The sequence below is a fragment of the Xiphias gladius genome, chromosome 21 (assembly GCF_016859285.1).
Source record: "Xiphias gladius isolate SHS-SW01 ecotype Sanya breed wild chromosome 21, ASM1685928v1, whole genome shotgun sequence".
NCBI classification, from domain to species: domain Eukaryota; kingdom Metazoa; phylum Chordata; class Actinopteri; order Istiophoriformes; family Xiphiidae; genus Xiphias; species Xiphias gladius.
The window spans coordinates 13,666,415-13,692,949 of NC_053420.1; the positions used below are offsets into that span (position 1 = coordinate 13,666,415).

At 39.3% G+C, this 26,535-nt stretch overlaps 1 protein-coding gene across 6 annotated transcripts in view; it reads right to left on the reverse strand.

Moving 5' to 3' along the window:
- Positions 1-26,535, reverse strand: part of kcnab2a (potassium voltage-gated channel, shaker-related subfamily, beta member 2 a) — a 76,935-nt gene that overhangs the window by 2,582 nt on the left and 47,818 nt on the right. For all 6 annotated transcript variants that reach the window (XM_040158793.1, XM_040158789.1, XM_040158791.1 and 3 more), the window contains 11 exons: positions 11,901-11,944; positions 11,565-11,602; positions 11,183-11,262; positions 7,284-7,328; positions 6,696-6,740; positions 6,377-6,420; positions 5,993-6,079; positions 4,338-4,423; positions 4,067-4,187; positions 3,283-3,377; positions 1,821-1,941 (listed from right to left, as the gene is read on the reverse strand). In XM_040158793.1, coding sequence (XP_040014727.1) covers positions 1,821-1,941; positions 3,283-3,377; positions 4,067-4,187; positions 4,338-4,423; positions 5,993-6,079; positions 6,377-6,420; positions 6,696-6,740; positions 7,284-7,328; positions 11,183-11,262; positions 11,565-11,602; positions 11,901-11,944 — 806 coding nt within the window. The remainder of the gene's footprint in view (positions 1-1,820; positions 1,942-3,282; positions 3,378-4,066; positions 4,188-4,337; positions 4,424-5,992; positions 6,080-6,376; positions 6,421-6,695; positions 6,741-7,283; positions 7,329-11,182; positions 11,263-11,564; positions 11,603-11,900; positions 11,945-26,535) is intronic.

Sequence of the window (26,535 nt, forward strand, 5' to 3'; positions counted from 1 at the left end):
CTTCAAATGAGTTGTTTTGTCTAATCCAAAACTGAAATATATTTAGTTTACAATGTCCTCACAACTGCAGAGCTGAAACTATGGGATTTTTGGGGGGGGATTTGTGCTTGAAAAAAAAAAAAAATCACCCAAAAGATTAATCAATTACCAGAACAATTAGAGATTAATTTACCCTCAATCAACTAATCAACTAATCAGTTTTTCATCTTCACTACTTACATATCATATATTATTTTAATTATTACTTATGAATTAATATGTAAGGCATTTTATTATATTCGCTCGTAATTTTAACTTTATATACTGTTGGCCAGTATATAAAGGTGAATCTATTCTCTCCACACTTTAGAAAATGATCATAGGTTTTGTTTTTTAAATATCAATCTGCAAAGTAACTACCTGTAAAATGGATGCAGTTGAATAAAAAGTAGAACATCTCCTTCTGAAATGTAGTTAAGTAGAATAAAATGGAAATACTCAAGTGCCTTGAAATAGTCCGTAAGTAAACTACTCAAGTAAATGTACTTAGTTCCATCTTTTTGCTTTTTTTTTGGTGATCTCTCCAAAGAAACCAGCACCAAAAAAACATTTCTGTTTGGAGTACTATTTTAATTGTGAGCTGTATTATGCAATACCACTGCGTGCTTTTGCAATTGAAACAGATTACACCATAAAAGGATGGAGAATTCTGCTGTAAAGATAGTGGGATTATGACTACACGAATCCTCCACCAACATGAGAATATGGCCCAAAACCCCCCCCCCGAAAAAAAAACAGATGAAGGTCATCAACTAAATTGACGAAAGAGTAGACCTTCCAATGAGCCAATGAGATACTCACAGCATCTATTAACTCTACTAGCCCACTCACAACCACAATCTAATTCCTGAATTTACCACTAGCTCCAGCACCCCTAGGTCTCAGTATCAAGCCAAAGGCAGGAAGGAGTCTGTCAATGTTATATAGTTTTTTAATTCAATACTGTAGTGCCACAATGTAGCGTAGAGGACTACATGGTGGATATAAATCTCTTGTGTTGCCTTCAGGAGTGCTAGAAGGATTTATGGTAATTGGGAGTGTCCACTAATGGGCCGTGAAACTTAATCTATGACACTGCATTACTGCGAGAGTGAAAAATCTGCTCTGATCTGCGCTGAGATAGGAGACGGAGTCCCAGATTTACTCGCGGCGTCCCTCAAGCCTGACGCTTTAACAGCCCTTGCAGGAGTGTGCTTCTTTGGGGTTTGCACATTCTCGCTTTGCTGCCCGGCAGTGAATCGATATCGGTGACTCACTGGATTTATGTCTGGGTTGCTATTTGAATGCTGACACTGGAAACTGTTAAATACATTTTAACACCAGGAAAAACCACAGACATGCATATACTAACACATTTGCATTCCATATGTTGAAGTTCACAACATCATTTTCTGAATGTATTCAAGGGACTTTGCCAGATCCTTGTTTAGAGGCTACACTATGTGCTATTGATGGTGTTGCTTTTCCTATTGGCTGCTGAGAGACAATGAGAGTTGAGAGTGTTAGACGAGTTTATGTCCCTTTAACAGACACTATCTATCTTTTATTTCCTTATTCTCAATTTATTCTGTTTCCTTGTTTCCTTTTCCCTTTTGTCTAAGCAATTTTCTAATTAAAAACTATAGTAGTTATAGTTACTATAGCACAGACACATACAGGACAACACAACACACTGACAGTCAAACAAGACAGCAGCGAGTGGTGCTGACCTCGGCCCGTCCGAGGCAGAGGGACGGACAGACAGACAGAAAGAGAGAGAGCGGCAGAGTGTATCTGCGTACCGATGGCGAGTTGGGGCAGAGTGCAGCCCAGCCGCTCCGCGATTGCCTGCAGCTCTTTCAACTTCGCCTGCTGACGCCGGCCCTCCTCACTCAAGATCTTGTCCTTCAACCACTGGTAACCCTGTCGAAAACACAGCACACCTGCTCAAAAACACAGCCCTGCTCACACAGCTGCGCCGCAGCTCCTGTGTCACCAGGGCCTGTTTTTAAACATGTGACTCTGTCTCCTGCTGTCTACAGATCAGCCAGTGAAACATATCTCTAGCTACGCTTACCGAAATAGTGATTATTGAGTTCATTATATTATAATTGCAAAGTTACAAACAACAGAAAAAGGTTGTATTTAAAGAAATTGTTACTGTACTTGTACTGTTTGTGCTCAACTGTGTCAAAAAGTAATTTTTATATAAATAGAATCAAGGCTCAGGAATTCTACTGTACCACAATGCTATTGGTAGCACATTGGAACCAACAAGAATAATCACTGAGTTTAAGAGTCAAAATACCACAAACATATACAGGCAACACTGAACCAAACAGAAAGCAGCACATTCCACGCAAGTTTTTCAAAGATGCTGCACAACACCAAAATGGAGAGCTACTTTCATGAACCAGGAGTTCGACAGTCACTGACACACAATCCACAGATAGACAACATGCCACTCCACCACAGGGACAGACCATTGCGTTAAGTCAGGTTTTAGCTCCTGTGTAACACAGAGGTTCAGGAAGTTATTTTTATGTTCAAAGTCGTGATGAAAAATGCCAAAATCTTGTTTCAACAACATAAAAGTAATTTGACATAATGTGAAGTGTGTGATTGCTGATCCAACCCCTGTATGTTACTGCACACTTCCTGAGTTCTACTGACACTTTAAAGAGAACTATTCCACTGGGTTTCTGAGTGCTCCCTGAATTAAACCATAAAAAGTGCTTCTCCTCCTCATTAATGTTCGGTTAACGGGGCTGTTTTGTTCCCTTATGCTTAGACAAAACAAAAAATGATTCTAGGTCACATATGACCTGTCTGGAATAACATACTGAATTGCTTCATGATTCATCAAAACCAATTTAACTATTTAGTTACAGTTTAAAAAGTCATGGTATCTGTAGTGTCAAATTAAAGACAAAATTTGTTAGTATGCACACATGCTGTACTGTTATTGTTCTGTGTGAATGCATTTTTGTGCACATGTATTGTGTGTGCTCATGTGCGTTAAGCTGACACCAGCTGGCGAACAATGTCGAACAGCACTGCTTGTGAAGAGGTACACAGTGCATGGCGTCAACCTGAAAACACAGATATATGTGATGTGCACAGAGTCACAGAACCTGAAAGACACAAATGCACAATAAACAAATAAACAACCAGCAACCAGTAGGGGAAAAACACAACAGTGACACCAGCACAGATGATCAAATTGGGATAAAAGACAGAAAACAGCCAGTGAGGTTTGTCTACCTTCAGAGAAGCCCGAGAATAAGGAGGCACCCTGCCGTCGTATTTCCCTGAGATGATCCCACAGGCCAGTGGTGACCATGTCATGGCCCCCACACCTGAGAACACAAATGTGATCATCAGCATCACTGAAAAACAATAGCTTACTTTCTCAAAGGATTATAATCTCTTCTTTGGTCTAGAAGAAAAAGGATATTCATAACACTACATTCCTGCTGTGCGAGTTTTTAATCCATTTGGTCTGATTCTTCCTTTCAAAATGGATTTTAAGATGGTATTGTTTTTGTTAACTTGATAGATTAGGTAGAGCAGCTGGCTAAAGAGAATCTGCAATGTCAGAAAGGACTCATCTTCTCTCATCTGCCAGTCAAGTCTCAGACTGCTAACCGTTTGTGTTACAATTTTTATACAAGATTTGAACCCGGATGTCTGGATCAGCTCATGTGCTGCAGATCTAGATGGGACTTTGACACAGTGTCACAGCTTGAAAACAGGAACTGAGGGGTTGTATATATTCATGTTTGTTGAAAACTCATGCTGTCATGCAAAGAGATTTGAGTACTGCATTATGATGATAAATCCCATGACAAAAAAAAGCACGGATTTTACCATGTCTGCCAGTTTTTGTGAAATACTCTCTGTTCAGATTTGCAATTTAAAACTCAGCATGGTTTTGTACCGAATGTGTCCAGTATTTTGAAGTCACTTTACTTCTCTATGCCTACTGTACCCTAAAGAAGACCTCAACCAACAATCCATGCAAAACCATAAATCTATGACTGCTAACCTATCTTATGGAAGAGCTCAGGTAGCTGCACCTCCACCTTCTCTCTTTGGAACATGTGGTACTCAGCCTGCTCACAGATGGGAGGAATTTGGTTGAACTGACGCGCCACAGAGTACGCTTCCTAAAGGGAAAACATGAAAGAGACAAGATTAGGCCCATGTACAGGACAGCGCAACATACATAGTTCAGCATTAAACAGGAACAGGTAAGATAAAGCAAAGCGCTCTGCCGCTCTTTGGAAAGTCGTCTACACAGATACACTAAGTCTCACCATTATCTCCATTGGGCTCCAGCGGGATGTTCCCCAGTACATGGCCATGCCTTGATTTATCACATGGGTCATTGCTCGAACCGTTTCTGCAAGTAAAAATACACAAAAATGTTAAAAACAGCTTTAATGCTGGTGTCACCCTGTTGTGTTTACAGAAAAGGATTATTACTACCATTATTACTACCATTTTGTATTTTTCTATATCCGTCTCTGTAGAGCAGACGATGTCTTGTGACTTATAAGACTATTCTTATAAAAGATGCGTTTTTTATCATTTGCAATCCAAATGGACTAGGCCATTCAGCAGGGAAGTGGAAAAGCTGTTTATGTGAATCAGAATGGTGAGTGATTCATTCTGAGGAGGATGGAATCTATTTACAGCAAGGCACACTTGAATGAAGTTAACTTAAAAATCCACAAGAATCTGTCTTTTTTGATCTGCAACATGCTACAGAAAAGAGGTCAGTGACATCAATCGAAGATGACAGGCATGTTTGCAACAGTTCAAATCTTTGATTATAGACAAGCTTCTTCAGTAGGTCAACAAACTGGACTACAGTTTCTGTATTTTAAGCACAGAGGGTTAAAAAAAAAAAAAGTTGGCTCTATAAAATGGAAAATGATAATGACGATCCTGAGTTATTTTCCATTAACGTGCTGACCAGGCTTGACTGAATGTTACAGAGAGATTAATCTCATGTTATTCTTTCAGCACATCACAATATTTTGTTTAAACATATCAGATAGGAATTCATTTTCCCAGCTATATCTGACTCAGTGTCATGGCGAATTAAATCTCACATTATTCGACTGCAATTTCTTTATTTTTCGTCGATCAAAGCGACAATTTGTTTTGTTCGAAAATAAACATTTTAGATAATGATCATAGTGTCCCAGACAAGATCAGGAGAGCGATAAAACAGGGGTGTGTCAGCTCTCAGTAATATTCTTTCACGCATCCTTGCTAATGTGCTGTTTCAAATCAGCCCTCCTATCATCTAGTGGGTGCTTGGATTAACAGGGTGACTCTTTAAACTGACAGAGCAGCAGATCACCACCTTTTCACCCTGTATACTTGCCCTTTAGCTATCTTCAGAATAAGATGTACCAGATGCTTTATCCACTGTAGATTTGCAGACATAGAGTCAGAGCTGTCCATGTGAACTGTGTGCAATCTTAAAAGGGCAGATGGACAAAAGGATTGCCTCAACTTTTGCATCAAACAACACCTGCTACTATTGTGAAAGAGCCAGAGCCGGTGAGGCATCAAACTGAAGGCAAGAAGATGACCTGTGACTGAACTTTGAGCCCCAAGAGGAACAATGACATAGAAACAGATGGATACTGTGTGACCAGCATAGCCCATACACAGTTAGCACTATGCCATTTAAAGGTCTCCAGCATCAGTATCTATGCTCATTTTGACTGTGGAGGTGGAAGCACCAGGACAACATACAGCATTTAAAAATAGATATTTCAGTTACAAGAGGTTTATATATCTGTGTCTTCACGTTGCAGTAGTCATAGAGACAGAAAAAAGATGCATTTGTTATGTGCAGTATGACAAAAAATAAGGAAAGCGTGGTTACGAGTGTGTGAGAGGGCAAGAAAAGATAGTTGGTTAATAAAATCAATAAAGGCAATAGAAGCGTTACCTTCCATAGGTGTATTAGGGTCCGGTCTGTTCGCAAAAACCACATCCACATAGTCTAACTGCAGTCTTTCTAGAGATGCTTTTAAACCTAGAAATAAGCACCACAGTTAGTAAGAAAATCTGTGTTGTGCTACATTATTAAGTTCTTCATAAACAACCAAACTACACTATATACTGCCGAATAATTAATGCTTAGGATTCTCAAAAAATGTATTTTTACAGGGTTATTGTACCAAAACGTTTTCTTGGCAACTCCAATAAACCCAAGAGTACGTAATTATTAAAATGTAGCCTTGATTCCCTTGAGCCAAAGCAACTAATTAGGAAATATTTTTTTGTTGCAGAGTCAGTATGTAATCCAATAATCTGCAGTGCTGCTACTTACCTTCTATAATGTGTTTTCGGGATAAACCTCTTTCAGTCTCCGCTCTAATAAAAAAAAAAAGGAAAAAAAAAAAAAAATAGACCTTGGTTTATGAACAATTATTTGAAATATAACACGACATGCCCCTCCAGGATAATATAATATCATATATCCCTTATGAAATATGATCTAATAATTGTTTCAGCTTTATTGAAAGTACCTGACAACAGATCAGTTTGGATGACACATGATCCCATTATCGCCAGCAACATCAAACAAGTCGAATAAAAATATTATAGGGCAGGATTGTTTCTCATTTGGAAACAACCATGAAACTTACTTTCCACCCCAGAAAATCTTTGTTGTTATCACCAGACTTGAACGTCTGAAAATGGAAAATGAAAGCACATCTGTTACAACATCTGCCAAACACAAAGACTTATAGCAAAAAATCCTTGTGTTGGAGTTGGTGAGATCTTAGGTCTACACAAACCTTATATTATACAGTATGTATTAACAGGATGAAAAGCTCGGACACATCCTCTTGGTAATCATGCTTTTCTACCTTATTCCTTCAATGTCACACTCACCCACATCGATCCCACAATAAGTGTGACTGTGTCAGAGCTCGGCCAGCGCCAATGAATGAGTGTTGTAGGCGTAAAACCTGACAAAGCTATACAAATGCCAATCCAGGACAGATACAGTAGAAGACAAGGCACTAGAAGTTCATCCATTATTCAGCGTATTTGAGGAGGGACACAGGAGTGTGGGCATGGCACGGCGGCCTGCATTCATTTTTCATCTCCCTACCTTAGCGTTCCAGTTCACAACACACAGCCTCCCAATATGTGCAAGGAGTAGATGATACAAGATTATGGAGGCCAGCTGGGACGGAAATTAAAAAACACCAAAGTTTGCCTCATACCTCCATCCTTTCTTCTTTATGATGTTTCCTAGCACCACCTCTGCCCTGTGAAACAGACGGGGAGAACGCATGAGTAATAAAGACAGTCTTGAAATGATAAGAGCGTTTAAACCCGGCTGTCTGATTTTCAAACCCTAAATTAGACAGAAAAACAGTCCAACTCTGCACACATAATGTATAATACATATGGCAGCCTTCATTGGAAAGCACACCTGTTTAGGACTGGGGAGTCTGAACTAGCTGCCAGGTCAGAGTCAGCAGGACCTTGGCCCAGCTGTGCTGTGGACCCACTACTATGTCACTCATTAGGAGCCACAGGGGAGCTAATGACTGGCATTACTTTCAACATTGGGCTCATTAGGGCTGGGAAGAAAGCTGTCGGTAGGATGTCTCTCTATTCCTCTCACTCTGACAAATAATTAGACACCTCCTTGTAACACAGTTTTCCCATAAAGTGTATGTGAAAATTTTTTGATTCTGAGAGGTAAAACAGAGCAAATACTAAGATTTGTAAATGTTTTTGTAAAACTGAAGTGGTGCAGCCTGATTTTAATATACTGTGTTCCTACAGAGAAGGTAAGTGCAAAGATAGAATGACCCATCGCCAGAATGGCCACACTCATGAGAAATAAAACCAAAGTCGAAAAATACTTATGTTGCTGAAATTAATTGATAACAGAGTCAGAGTGATAAATTGGCCAGGCTGATTTATATAATTTGATTTTGAATTTTGGAATGGAAACCCCCAAATATCGATCTGAGTATCATCCTCAAAAACACAGTATCAGTTGTGCTACAACTGATAACCAATGGGGAATACAGTAATTAGACCTCACTGCACTGAAAAAAACCTTTGCTGCCTGTTTGATATGTCATGAAAAATTCTTTTATTGTGAAGCAGCAACTTTTGTTTTCAAAAGTGCTATATAGATGAATCTTTACTTATTTATTTCTTCCTCTCCAAGTCAGGATGAGTTGTTGGAAGCTAACTTGAGTATCTTCTCTGATTCTTCGCGCATTTTACTTTGTCCAGCTGTATAGTTGATCTTTTCTTTGCCTGTGTTTTGTTTTTAAGGGTCATGCTTTAATATTAAACACTGCATGTGTTTTTCTTATTTATTTAATCCTTCTGTTTGTTACTTATTGAGAGGTAAATTCAATAAAAATATTAATACCCCTCCCAAAATCTTTACAGTCTGCTGATCCAAAGAGCAGCATGAGTACAGTAGGTGCTGCACTGCTACTAGCTGTTTCACTCCCTGACAGCTGGAACCACACCTTTTTAAACAACGAGTACTCAAGCACTCCCCTGTAAGCAATAGTGTGTGTGTTTGTGTGCATAATACCGTGTGTATATGTGTGCATCTCTGGCGGATACCGACACAAGGGTCTGTGTGTTGCCCTTCTGAAATGTGAGTAATTTGAGAGCCCAAACCTACGGTACAGTGTGCCTTGAGGAGGTCAACTTACTTCATCTCTCCATTAATTCCAGTGCCGATTCGATGTGATGACTTGCAGTACAAGCAATGGCATAATGCTGCAGTACTCATGGATTTATTATATTCTATTACTTTCCGATTTCTATGTAATTATGCTACCAATTTGTCACTGGGCTCACACAATATCATGCAATTACTATGCATCTAGAGCAATATGTCTAAGCCTGAAAGAAAATGAAGATGGAATTTCTTTTCTGCCAATTACTCATACTTTTAAATGCTTTGAAGCCATGTGTGTTTACTGATAACAGCAGCTACAAGGAATAAGCAGAACATGTTTATTAGTGCAGTTACACATATTTATTTATATTTCTGATAAACAATAGCTTGCATGTTGGGATGGATACGCTAGTTAAGAATCACAATCAAAATTATTTGCAGGGCTAAGCCAGAAAAACCATGCCAAATAAACAGCCAGAAACTGCCACGTGCTGTGCATGAGCAGGGCGAGGAGTGTGAGCACAGCTTACAAACCTTGTTTATCTGTGCACAATCGCAATCCAGAATCAACATTACAGCACAGCTACCTACACCACTTCATGTTCTCTGAGTCTGACTGATGAAGGAATGACAGTAAACCAGGACCGAGGACTTCACATGAAAGCTATCTCCATACTGATGTGCAGTGTGTATGATTTGTTCTACTTCTCTGTGTGTGTGTGTGTGTGTGTGTGTGTGTGTGTGTGTGTGTGTGTGTGTGTGTGCGCGCGCGCATGCACGTGCGCGCGTGTGTGTGATATAAGCTCCTCAGCGCTGCTTTGTGCTGGAAGCTGTCAGGATTAACACCTGTGCAACACATACTGAGCTGTGTGGAATGCTGTCACAAACATTTGCACATGCCAGTCAGATTTGTGCATTCTGTTGAATTGTGGTTCGTTTTATGGTAGCACAATGATTAAAGTCAGAGATAGTAATATTTCTGTGTCACAGATCAACTTTGTGCCTGTTTTTCTGGCCCCATCCTTAAACAAGGGAAACTGATTGTTGAAAGCTCCTCAGAACGATCGAGCATGTAGTGATGACATTAAGCAGACAACAGCCGCTAAGGCATTAGATGAGAAATGAGGAAAACCACCAAGACCTTCTGCATGTTTCTTGTCTTTCTGTTTCATTTTGATTTTCTTTTGTGAGACACTAGCACTCTGATGCATCTCCCCAAACATAATGGCAAAACCAGAATATTCTTGGGAGGATTAAAATAGGACTTGGTGCTGTTAATCAGAGATACTGTTTGCAAAAGATAATCCCTTAGATTATTTCAAAGCACCCAAGTTACTACAAAAGCAGATTAATCCACACTGGGATTTAGAACCATCACTACATACAGCAATAAGGCAACACAGGGCAGCTTTCTGAGGTTAAAAATATCATCACTAGCTGTCCTGTAAATTTAGGCCTAAGACTAAGAATATCTGAACCCTCATGAATGTTACCACAAGAATGACAAGGTGATGATAAAAAAAGACAACCACGATTTCATAATTTCTCTACATTCAAAGTGAGTGACATTAATATTTTGTGTCCATTAATAATTCATTGGAACTACTTTTTGCCAACAGAATAGTCCTAATGAAATTTGTTGACAGTAGACAAGTTTCCATCCAAATTTGGAGCCGATTTTATGTCCAGAAAAAAAGAAAATGGGAATTAGTGTGCATTGCCATCCATATCGTTACATGAATATTAGGAGTTGGCTCAACAAGATAAACAGTTACGCAATTAAACCCCTGCAGAAGAAGAGGTTGCAACAAGATGACAGGATTAAAACAGCACTAGTAAGACCTCAAACGATTGAAAATGTGATGGAAACATGGCATTTATGTTTGTTACATGTATTAATCTGTTTTCTTCCACTGCAATTTTTTGTCTCTTCAATGGTCATTTCTGTCACATACTTCATGCACGTCACAATTTACTCACTAAGTATGTTTCCATTGCGTTTTGGTGCATTTTGCTTATATTAACATATATATATACATAACATTTCTTTTGAATTTCCTGTGGTTCCACTGTTGTTTTTTAATGTTCAAATTTAAAATTTGCATAGAAACAGGTGGATGGAAACATCGTAGTGATACTTGTGGATTACCCAGAGTTATAAGGACTTTGTTTCTGTAGTCACACATTGCTGAAGACTTTTCAGAAGTAATTTTCAATGCTTTGAGTAGCTTGAACATAATTTTATTTACCTTCATTGTGCTGGGTTGATGGCAGAAGCTCTTTAAAACCCCTGCACATTAAACTGAAGCCATCTGCATGGCTCTCCACCAATAGAATAAATAAAACAATATGTTTTTTGAGATATGGGTGAAGTACGCACCTGACAACAACACTCAAGCATGGTAAATATTTGGTGTTCCTGCTCTCTGATGAGTGACCTGTGGCACTGGATATACTCACTTCCCAGCAGCGTAGACCTCCGCTGTGTCAAACAGATTGATGCCATTTTCATAAGCCAGAGTCATCAGCTGTTCTGCCATCTGTTGAGAGAGCAGGGGAGAAGGAGCAGAGAGGGGAAATGACAGGGTGAGATATCAGTGATGTGAGGTGTTAGAGCTTTTCAATTTTTAAAATTTCATTCACAAGACTAAAGAAGGATGGCTAGGGCTTTGACTTCCATTAACACGTGTTTACTCTCTGGCTGTTGACTCTCTCTTGCAGTATGTTGTCACTAAAAGCAAAAATAGGCTTCACGAGCTATCCAGAATATGCCAGATCATATGGTGGGTTTCCATTCCCAACCCCTGACTGCTGGAATATGACAAACTCCATCTGCTCTCACCTCATCTGTTATCTGTCCACCAAACGTCACCCATGTTCCTAAAGAGGATGACAGGGAGGTGGGTATCAGTGTTTAAGTACACAAACACACGTGCACATAGATGAACAAGTGAACAGTGATACTATATGTACAGCACAAGTGATACTGCACATACTCTACAAGAAATAGGATTTAGCTGCTTTATAACTTCTGCAGAGTTACTGGATCTTGCTTCTGCAACCCCTTATCTGAAGATAAAGGACCATGGGATTATCAGTTCGCCTCACAAATCTGTTTCACAAAGTGTTTGGGAGCAGAAAACTTCTCAATGTGTGTCATAATCTAAGAGACTCTTACCTAATCCAAGACAGGACACCCGCAGGCCCGACTTCCCAAGGTTTCTGTCAAAACAGAGAGAATTACATTAACGTTAATGCAGTACTGAGGTGGCAGTGGTTTGTGATATTTTGCACTCTGGCAGTGGCTATGACTATTAGTGAAGGACTCTAAACCTAATTTTTTACTTCGATTGATTGATAAATTCTCTGTTCTTAAGGTTCTTACTGAAATGGAAGCTTAGAGTCACGGAAAATGAGAAGAACAATGCTTTGTGTGGATTTGAAGCCAGCCTGCATATACTGCAGCACTGACACATGTTGAGTGGATGGGTAAGGAAGGACAGTAACACGTGTGCTGACAATGAGAATTTGTGTGCGTATATGCTGTACGTGTGTGCACAGAAATGTCAGGGGAAAGTAGGAGAGAGGGAGTGGGACTTAAACAGGCCCACCGTGACATCCACTGAAATTTCTCACAGCACACTAGGATCCCTCAGCTGCCATCTGAATAAAATCCCCTACAGCAATGCGGAGGCTTGACTACTGACAACAACTTGCTCCTAAAGCTGGCGTCTCTGAGCCTATCACAGTCCAGACAGAGGCCTCTGCTGACAATCACAGCTTTGGTTAGGTCTTTGATTCTTTTGTGCAAGCTTTTAAAGTCTTCTGAAACTTCTATGGTTCCTGGTTAGAAAGCAACATCATAACAGATGTGTTATAAAATCATGGAAGTAACTAATCTGTTTCAGTTTTTTTTCCAGGAGAATCTTTTCAATGTATCGCCAGATCGATGAAAACCTTGAGACCTTAATAGTTCTATTTTTTTCAGATATCTCTGTTCTAAGAAATGATAAAACATACAAATTAAGTGTGCTAATTCTGGTCAACCTCCTTTGAGAGATATGCTGGCAGTTTAAAAAGATAAGAGAAATGTGGCATCAGAGATGATGTAACATGAGCAGGAGTCAAAGTGAGTGTGTGGGAGCATATCTAATATATTTTTATAAGACCGCCTGTATAGAAATACGGTTGAAATGAAAAGGTGCAGAGAGGGAGACAGGGGATAGGTGTGTTGTGTGTGTGTATGTGAGCAGATGTGTGTGTTACATGACTGTGCTTGTGACTGCATGTGTGAGTGGGACTGTGTGTGTGTGTGGGTGTTTTGTGAAGCAACGAAAAGACTGCTGAATTGCTGCAGTGACTAACAAAACAGTTCTTTCATTGTGGTCTGAGTCCAAAAACACTGACTAAGCTGTTTAAAATAAATATGTAAATCTCTATCATATCCCCTCTAAGTAGGCTAAGTGGGCTAGATTTGTGTTGTAGTTGAATAAAAAAAAAAAACAAGCTCTTCAAAGTTTCTTTTTGATGGATCTCTATATACTTTCTATTTTAGAAGAGTTAATCCAGTTAAATGTTGACAACATGATCAAACATCATTAGTTCCACTCTTACTCCTCTGAACCACCATGGATTCTCAGAGTCTCTCCATCACTTCTATTCTCTGTTTTCGAACTCAAGATTGCATTATCAGGGCAAAAATCAACCATTTTCTGAGCCACGTGAGGTCTCAGTGAGATCGAGTGATAGAGAAATGATGAAAACATATCCACTCTGTGTACTTTGCAACTAAAACATTTGTGTCCAACTTATTATCTTCAAAGAGCCTCATTAAAAAGATCTGATATGGTCAGTGAGGTCTGTAATCGTGTTAGAGTTTGAATCCAAGAGCCTGATGACGTCATGTATAGGAACCTACTGACTTATAAGCAAACACAGTCAGTCGTAAGAGAGAAGAGAGAGCGATAAGAGATTTTAAAGGGACCACGTGCCCGTACGTTGCACTTCGGTGACAAGGTTAACACCAAGCCCCCTCCGGCAAACCACTGGAGCTGATCTACAATTAACTACCTCTTAATTGCATGAGTAAAATACCCCCTCCGGGGCTGCTGCTCGGCATCACAAACAGATAACCGAAACAAAAAGCAGCTTACTAACCAAAATTGTCAGTGGAGCGTGTTAGTGAGAGTGTTTTTTAATGATGAAATGAGACATTTGTCGAAATGGAAGTGCACTGTCTTCTTCACTCAAAATTCTGCTTGACTGAATCGTCCTTTAAATAGGTTGTAAACACTGTAGAGTTTGTCTCTAAAACGCAGATGTGTTACATTCAGCATAGAATGTATTCCAAGTCTTTCACTGTTCCAAATTTAAACACATAATGTGATTAAACAAATTCATGTTGGTTAATGCGTTATTACACTGGGCAAAAGCATGTTGTGCACCAAAGAAATGCATAGTAAATCTGTCTAATTAGATAAACTATGAGCAACAGTCAAAACATGCTTCAAGGGTTGCACCATTTTCATCAGTGTGTGTTAGGGCTTATCACAAAGCGTAGCTTACTGGGTAAGTGTTGCATAAGCATGTTTTAACCATGAATACTGCACATACAGTACCAGTGTATTTAAGCACTTCCCAAAACCCAAAGTAACAAGTATATCAGTATAAAAAGCTCTGCCCTTGCAACTGTTCTCAGGTTAGAGATGTCCCTTTGTCAGTACATTGTTGTAGTCAATATAGACTGGCCTTGAATACTGCATTGTGTGTTGCTGCAATGACCCTCTGCCAGGCTCCTAAGTAGGCAGGGGTCAGGTTCCCGCTGCGCCACAGCAGACATGAACCGCAACAGTAAAGTCTTCTCTCTCACACCCTCCTCAATAATGAAGGAGACAGGTACAGTACAGGACAGCAACACCACTGCAGCCGCAGGGGCAAAACCAGATGGGATCCAGAGCACGTAGTAACCATGTCCAGTATGCTTGTTTACTTTGAAATACTAGGTAACCTTTCACTGAGGTTTCTGTTATCACCACCCTTCTGATCCAATCATCGCAAAGCCAAAGGGGACAAGGCAAGGGTTTTCATTTTGTTATGCGGTTTCACTTGATTAAGGGTGTTTGGATCTATCTGGGGCTTGTTTACACACAGGTTGCATTAAACTTTAGCTTGACACAATGAATTCTGCATGTTTAGTCCATCATTCAGATCCACTGCTGACTTTGGCAGGCATTAAAGGAAGAGCAACTCTGGAAAATAGTGGAACTGCAATATCTTTTCTTTCTATCATGGTCAACATATCAAAGGGAAAACCAGATTTCACGTAAGAGTTTTTTTTTCTGTCGTTTATTATTGAGCATCGGATTATTGATTTTTGGATTATTGTCTCTTGAGTAAAAATATGAAATAGAAAAGAGAAAAATATGTAATAAGGGGCATCAACAAAAAAATTAAAAAGTAAACATTATTGTACATAACATTGTTAGCCAATGCTCACCTACCGCTATGCCTACTGGTAGCTGAGACATTGTACATTGATATTCTCTTGTTAATGATATTTATGCACTGCCAACTGCATGAATCACCTTGTTAGTATGGCATCCAAATTTTATTTGCATAATTCCTCAAACCCCTGGTTTGAAAAAAATGGTCTGAACAGTGAAATACATACAGTCAGTCTACTGTTGGACCATGTAAAGTCATGATTTATACAGGGCATCAATCAAATGCTGATCATGTCAAATCTGCTTTAACTGTGTCTTTTAAAACTATGGTTGAGAGGATTTAGAGGGGTTGGCCTTTAACAGTTCCTCTCCAATTATCATTTCAATACTGAATCATGTACTGTTTTAGTATAAGTACATTAAGTAAAGGACTAGAGGCAAGGAGTAGGAGGACTGAGTCGGAGAGAGGGTTTAAAGTGAGGTTGAAGTCAGAGGACAGGAAGGGTGATGAATGAGCAAACAAGGTCACAGAGCTGTAAAGAGAAACATGTTGAGAGATATGTTGACTGAGCTGAACTATTAATACTACTTCACCCGTGGCTTCAACTTGGGAAAAACACACACACACCAAATTCCACTAGCTTCTGTTGGCTGCTCGTGGTTTCCTGCTCCATTCAGGTTTATGTAACATCCATGGAGGGAGGGATGGAGCGACAGAGGAGAATTTAAAATATTGGATTAAAATTGTCCTGACTAGGCAAGAAGAAAGGCAGAACAGGGTGGTACACTTTGACCAGAAAAGCTGCTTACACACATTAACATGATTAAAGGAACAGTTCACCCCAAATCAAAATATCAATATTATCGGCTTCTCTGTATCATTTGAAACTTTACAGTCATACAGCATATGATCCCAATTTATCCAATTACATACTAGTACCTAAGTATTCCCCTTACTGGCTGAATCATGAATGGTTGGGCTCTTTGTTGTGCACATCCTCCAGCGTTCCACCATGAGCCTCTGTTCACTTGCTGCCAGCTGGATGACCATTTTCAGTTACTCAAAAACAAAAAGACTCAATTCTTGTTTCAAATAAAATCCGGAGATGAATGGATAAAGACATTGTTGTGTTGTTTTAAAGGAAAGGTTTCATATTTTGGTAAATACGCTAATTTGATTTTTGAAGAGAGTACAATGGGAAGATAAATAAAGAGCTATGAAGCTAGAGCCAGGAAACAATTAACTTAGCTCAGTATAATGACCGAAAGCAAGGGGAAACAGCTAGCCTGGTTGTGTCCAAGCTAGATAAAAAATAAGTCTACCAGCTCCTCTAAAGCTCAGTAATTAATACAATATATCCTGTTTATCTAATTCATGCACAAACAAAAATATAAAAATGGAAAGGCCCTGGAGTGTCCAATGGTAGCTTGGGAACCTCACAGTGACAACAAGACTTTCACATGTGATAGAAAGGAATTTCCAGTCCTTATGCTAAGCTATACTAAACAGCTGATGGCTCTAGCTTTATACTTAACACATATATGAGATTGGGATTGGTCTTCTCATTTAGTGCTCAGCAAGAAAGTAAATAAACATATTTTTTCAATATGTTGAACTATTCCTTAGTTCACATCTCAACACAGGGCTATACCCTTACAGAAGATCCACTAAATTGTAATTGTCATTGCCCTTAGAAAGACTTACACCAATCTTGTTTCTTTCGGTCCTTGAAACTCGCACAGTACATGTCTTTGGTAACTAACTGACCTCAGACCCTGAGATCTTTTAAATACCCATTTAATGTATGTACACACTTATACACAAAAAAATATAAAAAGAGCTGGATTAGGCTGTGGTTGCCAGAAGAGTTTTAGTGTGTATATTATGCAGAGGTATGCAAATCTTCATACAAATCAGGGAACGTTATTTGCTACTGGCAAATGCCCTTTCGAGTGTCAGCCATGATTCTCTTTTAGTGTGGTTGGGTTAAATTGACAGTATACTGCAATCAAAGCTGAAATAAGTGTGTTCTCACAAGCAAAAACACTGGTTAGTGACTTAAAAAAAAAACAACAAAAAAAACCACATTGAGTTTAAGACTGTTGCAAAAGATATGGAGTTGTCTATAACTGGTCAAAAATGCCACGTGATTAATTTCAAGTTACATAATTCATAAAAGTCCCACAGTTATGCTAGTTTAAATGGGTTTTTTTTGGTTTTGAGTATGTTAATGTTTTATTTTTCTGTACCTTCTCTGTACCAAAATATATTGTCTGTCATGGAGGCGATTTAATAAACACACGCTCAGTTTATGATGGTGTTTGCTTGCAGCATTGTGTGTGACAGCAGCCCAAGAACACAATGTCAAATGTGATTTCATTTGGAGTATGGAAATAACTTCATACATACAGCAGCAAGAAACAGAGAGCCATTGGCACTGAAGCACTGTAAGACAGCTGTCAATGGCAGTTTATTTTTTTTTTACTTATAAACAGATTGTTGGCTCAGAGGGTTTTCCTGAGGCTGTTTGTTTTTCCTCTAACTCAGGCACTTTCAGAGGCTCTTGTCTGGGGATAAATCTGCCAGTGCCCACAAGGATATATGTTGGAAAGGAGCGAGGGGGAGACTTAGTAGAACCTGTGGGGGATTCCAAATCTTTGCAATGGATCCTATACTGTATCTTCAAGCTCTAACATCCTGACGTCCTTTTAAACTGTGTACCGTAGCTAAAGGACACTGACAGAGTGCATTCACTAAAAATGCCATCAGACTAAATGTATTTTACAATCCTAAATTTGATAGAAAAATTGAGTAAATGTCTTTAAAGATAGCAAATACACCAAACTTAATGCATTGGAAAAAGGTTGCAAACAAAATCCCAAATAGAACTGCAACAATGTGTTTGAGAAAATTAATCGGCAACTATTTTGATAATCAAGTAATTGTTTTGAGTCAGTTCTTAAGAAAGATGTCCACATTCTCTGGCTACAGCTTCTTAAATTTGAATATTTTCTGGTTTCCTTAGTCTTCTGTTATTGTAAACAGAATATCTTTGGGTTTTGGACTATTGGTCAGACAAAACATTGCTTTGATGAATCATGATGGACATTTTTCATTTTTTTTGGCATTTTATAGACCCAACAGTTGATTGAGAAAATAATCAACAGATTAATCAATAATGAAAATAATCGTTCGCTGCAGCCCTAATCACAAATAAGCTAATCAAGGTTGTAAACATAAAAGGCCCAAACTGTACTAACAAGCCTGTAAGAGAGCATCTTGCTGCTAGAAAGGAGATTGTATTCGGCACTATATCAGTTCAGACAAAACTGGTCCATCTGCCTAACTAAAAAAATGTAAAGGTTAAATATTCATAATACACATGACTAAGCATGATACTGTGGGGTGAGCCTCCCTTCTATATGTGCTAAATTTTTTTTTTTACATCACTGACTACCACATTACGCAACATTCATTTCAAATTCTCGTCATGCAGAAAGAAAAGCTAAATGCAAATGTCATTGTCAAAACAAGTTTGTTGATTCAGCGTTCATTTGTAAATCTAAACCCTCTCATTTGTGCAGAAAAACAGTATATTGTAGCAGTTTTCAATAACCTTGTATAGAGCATTTCTGCACTTATATGCCAAACTTTAGAGTAAATCTGTATTTTATCAATGCTTTATTAAGCCCAACAATCATGTATAACCCTTAAAGAAAATATAATGCAATGCAAACAGTCAAATGAAATTCCTGCACACATACAGTATGAAACAGTATAAACTGACCAACCACAACGCATATACTGAGGGAATTAAGGACTTGCCTCTTCTTGGCAGTGTACAACAGAATTAATAAATCTAGACTATTTCTAGAGCATTTAAGAAAATAAAATGCAGAGAGAAATGAGTGGTGCTAACACACACAAACAGAGGCTCTAATTAAACTCTATCAGTGAGGCAAAGAAAGAACAGCTGTCCTCATTTTCACCTTCAACATAACACAAGTGTGTCTCTCACATGCAGACACGCTTATAAACAAATAAGCCACAACAACCCCACATCTCACTCGCTCTCTTTTACACCAACACAGACAAAACCTCAGTGCATACAGTGAAACACAAGCCTACATCAATAAATGAACCATCCCACCGTTTGGCAATTTCTCTCGACATGCCCAGAGCAAACAGATGGTGAATGTTCTGTGCACATTTAAGATGGTACCTAAGCGGCTACTGTGACCTGAAATCTGTGCTGTGGATGAGTCTTAGTATTTACAAGTGTGGCCAAAGTGTACTGCTGTATGCGTGTTCTGTTCAACTACCATTGTCTATTTATGATTCAGAATTCAAGGGGGAGTGCAGGCTGAGGAAAGCTGGCTCCCTGATGAAGAGAGCCCTCAGAATGCGGGAGAACGTCCCAGCATGCACCCACACTCACAACGCCCCAAATCTCACACCTACAGCTTTTGTCACCCAAGCCTGGGCGATCCATGCTTTTGCATTTGTTTAGCAAAATATTGGAAAAAACGATGCTCAGTATCATCTTTCTTAAAAATTCCCTAACAAGAAAAAATAAATTCCCATACTTAAGCACCAATTCATTTTTCATTCTGCACTTACACCTAATAACACAACAGACAGACAATCAAACCCGTATACTGATAATTAATGTGTAAATATTGCAAGTTTCATTTGTAAATCTTTGACACTCTCCTCACGTTTCTCTCTCTGTTGTTTCTGCCATTTGTTACATCAACTAACTTAAAAGTGCAATAAACAGAGATAACTCAGGGGGATGGGCTTTTCTAACTAGTGTCTTATCTCAGTCATTGATAATGATACATCCCAACCTCGCACAACACTGTGTTGGGATTTAAATGCCATCCGCTTACACAATACTGCCAGTAGCAATTTACCGGGGCTGTGACTAACTTCCAACTTTACAACCAAAAGTGGACCTCCAGAGATGTGAGGTAGCCTACTGGAAGTCTGGGCTGAGGCGAGTTACTTGTAGATTTACCCAAGGGGAGGAGGTGAGTCAGCTCTGATTTACATGGCCACTGCAGTAAATGATACTGAATGCAACATAGCACTTTTTTTTTTTTGTAGCTGATATGAAGCGTGGCAAAGAACAGTATAATGCTTTGACAGAAAAAAAAATATCTGAAAACACAGATGTTATCCACAGCAGTTTATGGTGAGCTCTTAAATTTAGTCCACACGAAGGACAAAAATGGCAGTCCATCTGAAAAGTGATACGTATTCAAACTTATTTACCTCAGCATTACTTTGCAGCAGTTCATTTGCTATGCCTAAGCAAAGTAAATGTGAATCATTCCCTAAAGACCCTCCCTGAGTTTCGTCGATTGAGAGAAGAGCTGATACCGGACTGTGAAAAGCAGCTGCTTATGGGATTGAGTCCCTACCTTCACTGCATCCCTAATCTCACAGATATTCTACCATTCCCTGAGCACAACTACTTTACATAATCGTAAGACATTTTGTGTGCGTCATTAATTCAGTCCTGACTGAAGCCATTTAATCATTCCTTGAAGGAGGTGCGGGCTCTCTCAGCTGAGCTTGATGATTTTAACCAGTCATGCCATGCAGACGCAGTGTCACATTACAGAATGGCTCAGTCTTCGGTGAGGCAGCCCACTAAAGCTGCTGCAATTCATCCACACCTTGAAAAAAAACATTCACTTTGATGGCTTCCTTGGCCTTGTGGGTGAGGTCAGTTTCAACCTAACATGCATCTTTGCCCATAGATGTAGACTGACAGTCTTGATTCAGTCTCAGAGCTGCCATTCAAGGAAACAGAGAGGACTGTATGCAAATGAGGCTGATTTGAATTTCACACTGCTATTCTGCAGTGTGGATAATCGTGGAAAGTTTTATTGGGTGGATAAGACAGCTTTAACTATATTCTTTCCTCTTCTGCTGTCAAAGGGGCAAAAGAAAAAAGTCTTGTGCTCAAGAATTAGAAGAAAAATACATGGGCATGTTTAAGGGGTTGCAAGATTCAACTCCAACAGGCACGTTTGAAACACACGGACATGAACACAGATCATTCCAGCCTACTGTACTTCCTCTTCGGCATAATGTCTACACCATTAACCTCAGCACTCTCCCTTTCTCTCTTTCACTCTCTCCTTCCTTCCCTTTCATTCCTATTTTTAAAAACCACAAACACTATGTTGTACCCTTAGTGCATGAATCTCCGAGCCTCATGCTGCATTTTGAGCTGCATTACCTTCAGTTTAAATCATATACAAGCCTGATTCACAAACACAGAGCCCGTTATGTACTTTGGACTACACAGCAGAAGCGAAGAACACAAACAGCTGCTGGCCCCCGAGCTGAAGATGATTTTACTCATTCAATATCATTAGCCTCAATAATGACAGTGTGCCAACATGGCGAGCCTGCCGCTAGCAAATCAGATGCAAAGGATTGTGACGTGCCTTCAGACAAAAGCACTGAGGAGGGGTAATGTGTTACCTCAAACCGACCCCAGTTTTAATTTCTCAGTCAACAATCAAAAAATGTATTCCGCTTTAAAGCCACAACAGCAACTTGCGCTTTTTCTTCTTTAGGTTTGGGGCTTGGGAAGATAAACTGTTGATTTCAAAAAAGTCATTTACCACTTGCATGACAATCCCATAAAAATCATAGTAAAAATACCCAACAAAACATTTTTATCCTTCTGCTTATAATGTTTGGTAAAAGATTAGAATATTAGAATATATAAAATAGAATAGAAAGCGATAAAATGATTAAACAAGAAAACTGATTACAAGCTTTTCATTAAGTCTCCTCATTAGCCATTATTTGTGGTACTTCTTCTGTGGTTTTGATACCACCGCAGACACAAATATCTGTATAACCAAGACCAAGAAGTGTGTTCAATCATATTCATTTTCTATCACAATGACTAGCTATACTTTTGAGCAAAAAGACGGTATGCCTTGGTAACACTGCTACTCAAACCAAGGCTGGAAACATGGAAGACTGTTACAATATTAATTGATATTTTCATATAACACACAAGATTAAGTTGCTGGTTGGAGTATGATGAGTGTGAATGGAAACTTGCTGTAAATATTTATATTGTAATCGTTACAGCTGTGCTAGATTGTGCAACATGGATGAAGGTTTTTGGTGAAAGCTTGTCCTTTTAAATTAATACTTTATGCCAAACGATGGTATTTAATGAGAAGTTGAGTTTACAGGTGGGAAAATATACAGACTGCAGATTATTATTGCAAAATAATTTAACCCTGACAGGCTGAATCAAGTCAGCAATGCAAAGCAGATACCTTGCATACATTACAATAATGTAAGCTCATTTCCTTACTGATAATGCCTATGGATTTGATATCCTCCGGTACTTTTCAATTTGCCATTCAGCCCTATACCCTAAGCACCTCAATATGCCTTAAAGATATTCCTCTTCATAATTGTTCTTCTGCTTTTTTTTCAGCCCTTGTGTAAAAGCCTGAATAATTTGAATAATTCACCACACGAATTCAAGACATTTGCATTTTTTTTTACAAATGCTTTTCTGCACGTAAACCTCTTCTTAAATGTTAATATGGGGTATGGTAGATAAAACATGTTCATTAGTCTTCATGTCCCCTGGGGTGGCTAGACACAAACCGGCAATATATTTTTCCTTAAATAAAATTCAAAACCTTTTATCCACCCTGGCAGAATGAAAGCAACGGAGCTGTAAATATTACCATCGAGCAGTAATCAGTAATCATCTGATTGAGGGAGTGGGATAAATATTCAATGCAGCATCATGTCAACATACAATGTTGTGGGCAAAAGCTATCATTATGCAAAGTGTCAATGTTTGTTCTCATTCCCTTTAGAGAGTCTTTAATTAGACAAAAAGATTAGTTACAACTGACTTATGCTTTGATTCAATGACAATGAGCTGATCTGAATATTTCTGTTATACGTTCAGAAAAAGAACTGCAGCAATAATAATCAATATAAACCCACACTATAAGAAATTCAAGACCAAGACAAGGGTAAGGTAAATAAACACAAAAATGGGATTTTATGAGAACAGTATTCTTGCACTTAGACTAATCTGGGAAAAATACGAATTAGTTCCCCCTTTAAAGCTGAACAAATGCGGCTTACTGTACTTTGTGTGGCTTGTTTACGTCACTTTTACACAGAACAGATTAGACATCAATTGCCACTAACTAAATTCCAATTACATGCCAGCCACTTAGTCGAACCACTTAAATACAAAGATCAGCTGAAATTACAAACTGCAAATCTTTTCTTCTGACATCTAGCTGTTTTGAGACCCCACTTGCGAGATAAATAAAAGTTTGGGGAGGTGTATTACTTTCATGGTGAAGCACTTCTGTTAACGGTCATCGATCCTAAACAGGTGGGGTTTGGCACTTTTGACAGGAAGGAGTAAGGAAGGCACACTGGCATACAATAGTTAGTGTATGCCATAGTGGAAAAACAGGCTGTGTTCTCTGTGATATATTGCATCATGAGCCAAAGTATTTGACGGTCATCAGTTAAAATATACTATAACAGGAGATGGAAAATCCTCCAGTTTAAGATTCCTTTAAATACTTAATATAAGTCTGGAGGTTTTAGGGCCAATGTTAGTGCTACCATGCAACAGTTTTTACATGCCCTACCTATACTTCATGCCAGTCTTCATGCTTTGCTCGCTGGAGGAAGGCACACTCTGAACAGAGAGTTGTCCAAGACTGCGAGCCACCATTGCCACCGCTCTGAACTTGCTGCGCGTGCCTGTGTTGGGGCTGTTAGCGTTCTGTCGGTTTAACCGGTCCTCCGTGTTGCGGCTCACCCCCCCACGATGGTCCGTGCACACTAATGACACCTGCATCCTGGATTTTGACCGTCAGAGCCAAATAGCAGATACTTCCAGAGGTGGAAAGTCTGACTGTTCAGTCTGTAGGATGCAATTACTCCAAATACTGCCTCAAAAACTGTCTCTCTGACAGAGACTGCCCAGCTCACAATGTTCAATTAAAAAAAACAAAAAGGAGGGTAGAGGGCAGATCGGAATGTATTCAAACACTCAAGGACCACTGAGCAGGTGAAAACCAAATCATCTCTAAGAAAGTCCAAATCCAAGCACAATATTACAGCATCTCTGGCTCAGCTGGTGTGACAAACAAATTCGCAATCACTGCAGATTTCAGATACATAAAATGCACTTCCAGTACAATGCAGTGAATAAAACAAAAATCAAAATCGTCTACAAACCAGAGTCCAAAAAAAGGAGGGCTTGTATGAATTTCCTTCTGCAAGTTTTTCCTTGATTCATCCGAGTGTCCTCCTCTCGCTTTATCTATTAATCAGAGGCTCATCAGAGCCCGACAAGAAAATTTAGAGTCTTGCAATTTCCTTTTAAAGCGGAGCTTAGTGCTAGAGAGAACACCTCTTGCTTCCAAGCTTAAGAGTGGAAACGCATATATCCACACAAAGAGATGGAGAGAATAAAACACGACAGACAGTTCCAGGAGGTTTTCATCTCCCCTTCTGAGCCCACCTTGACAGTTGCACTGGCTGCTGAATATTCTACTGAATTCTACTGCATGTTAGCAAAAGGGCAACCTCATATTCACTTCCCAGCTCTGGCTGTTGCCTGGATTAAACTTACATCTGTATGCCTTGTGCTCAGCATAAAGCAGCACGGTGCACACAGGCAAGAGATTGGAGGAGAGAGAGAGGGAGGGAATGTGGTGGGAGGGATATGAAGAGAAGCTATGAGGAGGAATATTCAGAGAGCTACAGCAGCGTGAGAGAGCAAGGCATTGAAATCTGTTGTGTTTACAGCAGCTCTCTTAAGAAAAGGGTAGTGCATTTTGTTGTGTTCCTCTTTGTCCGTCTGTTACCCTGCAGTGTGGTTTAATATAGTTTATTCTGCCAGGAGAAAAGGGGGAAGTTGCGTGCTCAATGGTCAGGACTTTGCAATAGCCTATGGCCCCAGAAAAGGGGACTCTCACGTGGGTCTGTTCAACTGCCCATGAAATATTCATTATGTAACTTTATCTGTGACAGTATATCTCAAAGGCAGGGGTGTCACAGACATATCTGAGATGCTGTGTTTTTGTTTATATAACCTTGATCTCAAACTAAATTATTCTAAGTGATTAAAAGAAATGATATAATCTCGAATATTTGTCTACCCAGCAAACTCTGTTTGATCAAGAAAGAAATTATAAAGGTGGCAGGATAATGCTTGAATAGCCAACTACAGTAGAAAATCTGTTATTATTGACTATTACAAACTGATCTGACGTACAATAAAAGCATACTTAGATGACCCATGTAAGCACAAATAAGAGTGAATAGTAAAAATATAATAATGATTGGAGGCTGAAAGTAAACACCAGAGTAATTGGACTAAACGCAACGGTGGCTACAGATTGAAGCGACAGTAGATGAGACACCCGCTCCCAGTAATATAATACTAAAGCTTATCTGAGTGGACCAGCTAGTGTGCCAAGGAGATAATTAAAAGAGATGCCATAAGGAGCAGACATGTATGGTAAAGCAGTCGCAGAAGCAACCTCCATCAAAGGAATCCAGCAAACACGCTGGTGCTAACTGACAGCCCTATTCTTGGAGCTGTGACCTTTTGGTCTCCTGGACTTGAATAGAACCCTGAGGGGAAAGGTGGTTTAATTCAACTGAAATCTTGTTTAAATTTCACAGTGTGTGCAGAGAGCAGACAAGCCAGGCTCAAGAGGGTTTTTCAAATTCTCCTTCTTTTAACAAAGACAGAGTGAGGATTTTAAAAGGGATGCCCTAGTACCATCATTACACAGGATATACAGTCAGGTACATACTTATTTGGACATTGACACGATTTTGGTAATTTTGCACCACCACAATGGATCTGAAACGAAGCCATCAAAATGTGACTGAAATGTAGACTTTCCACTTTAAATCAAGGGCCATTTAGGAATTACAGCCATTTTTATACATAGTCTCTCATTTTCAGAAGCTCAAAAGTAATTGGACAAACCAACATAATAATAAATATAAGGATTATTTTTAATACTTGGATGAGTATCCTTTGCAGTCAATTACTGCCTGAAGTCTGGAACCCATGGAGTTTCCTCCCTTGAGATGCTTTGCCAGGCCTTTACTGCAGCCACCTTCAGTTGCTGCTTGTTTGCGGGTCTTTCTGCCCTCAGTTTTGTCTTCAGTAAATGAAAAGCATGCTCAGTTGGGTTGAGGTCAGGTGAAGAATATTGAAGAAAATTTCATTTATTTGCCTTGAGAAGCTCTTGGGTTGCTTTCACAGTGTTTTGGGCCATTATCAATGTGTACTGTGAAGCACTGTCCTATCA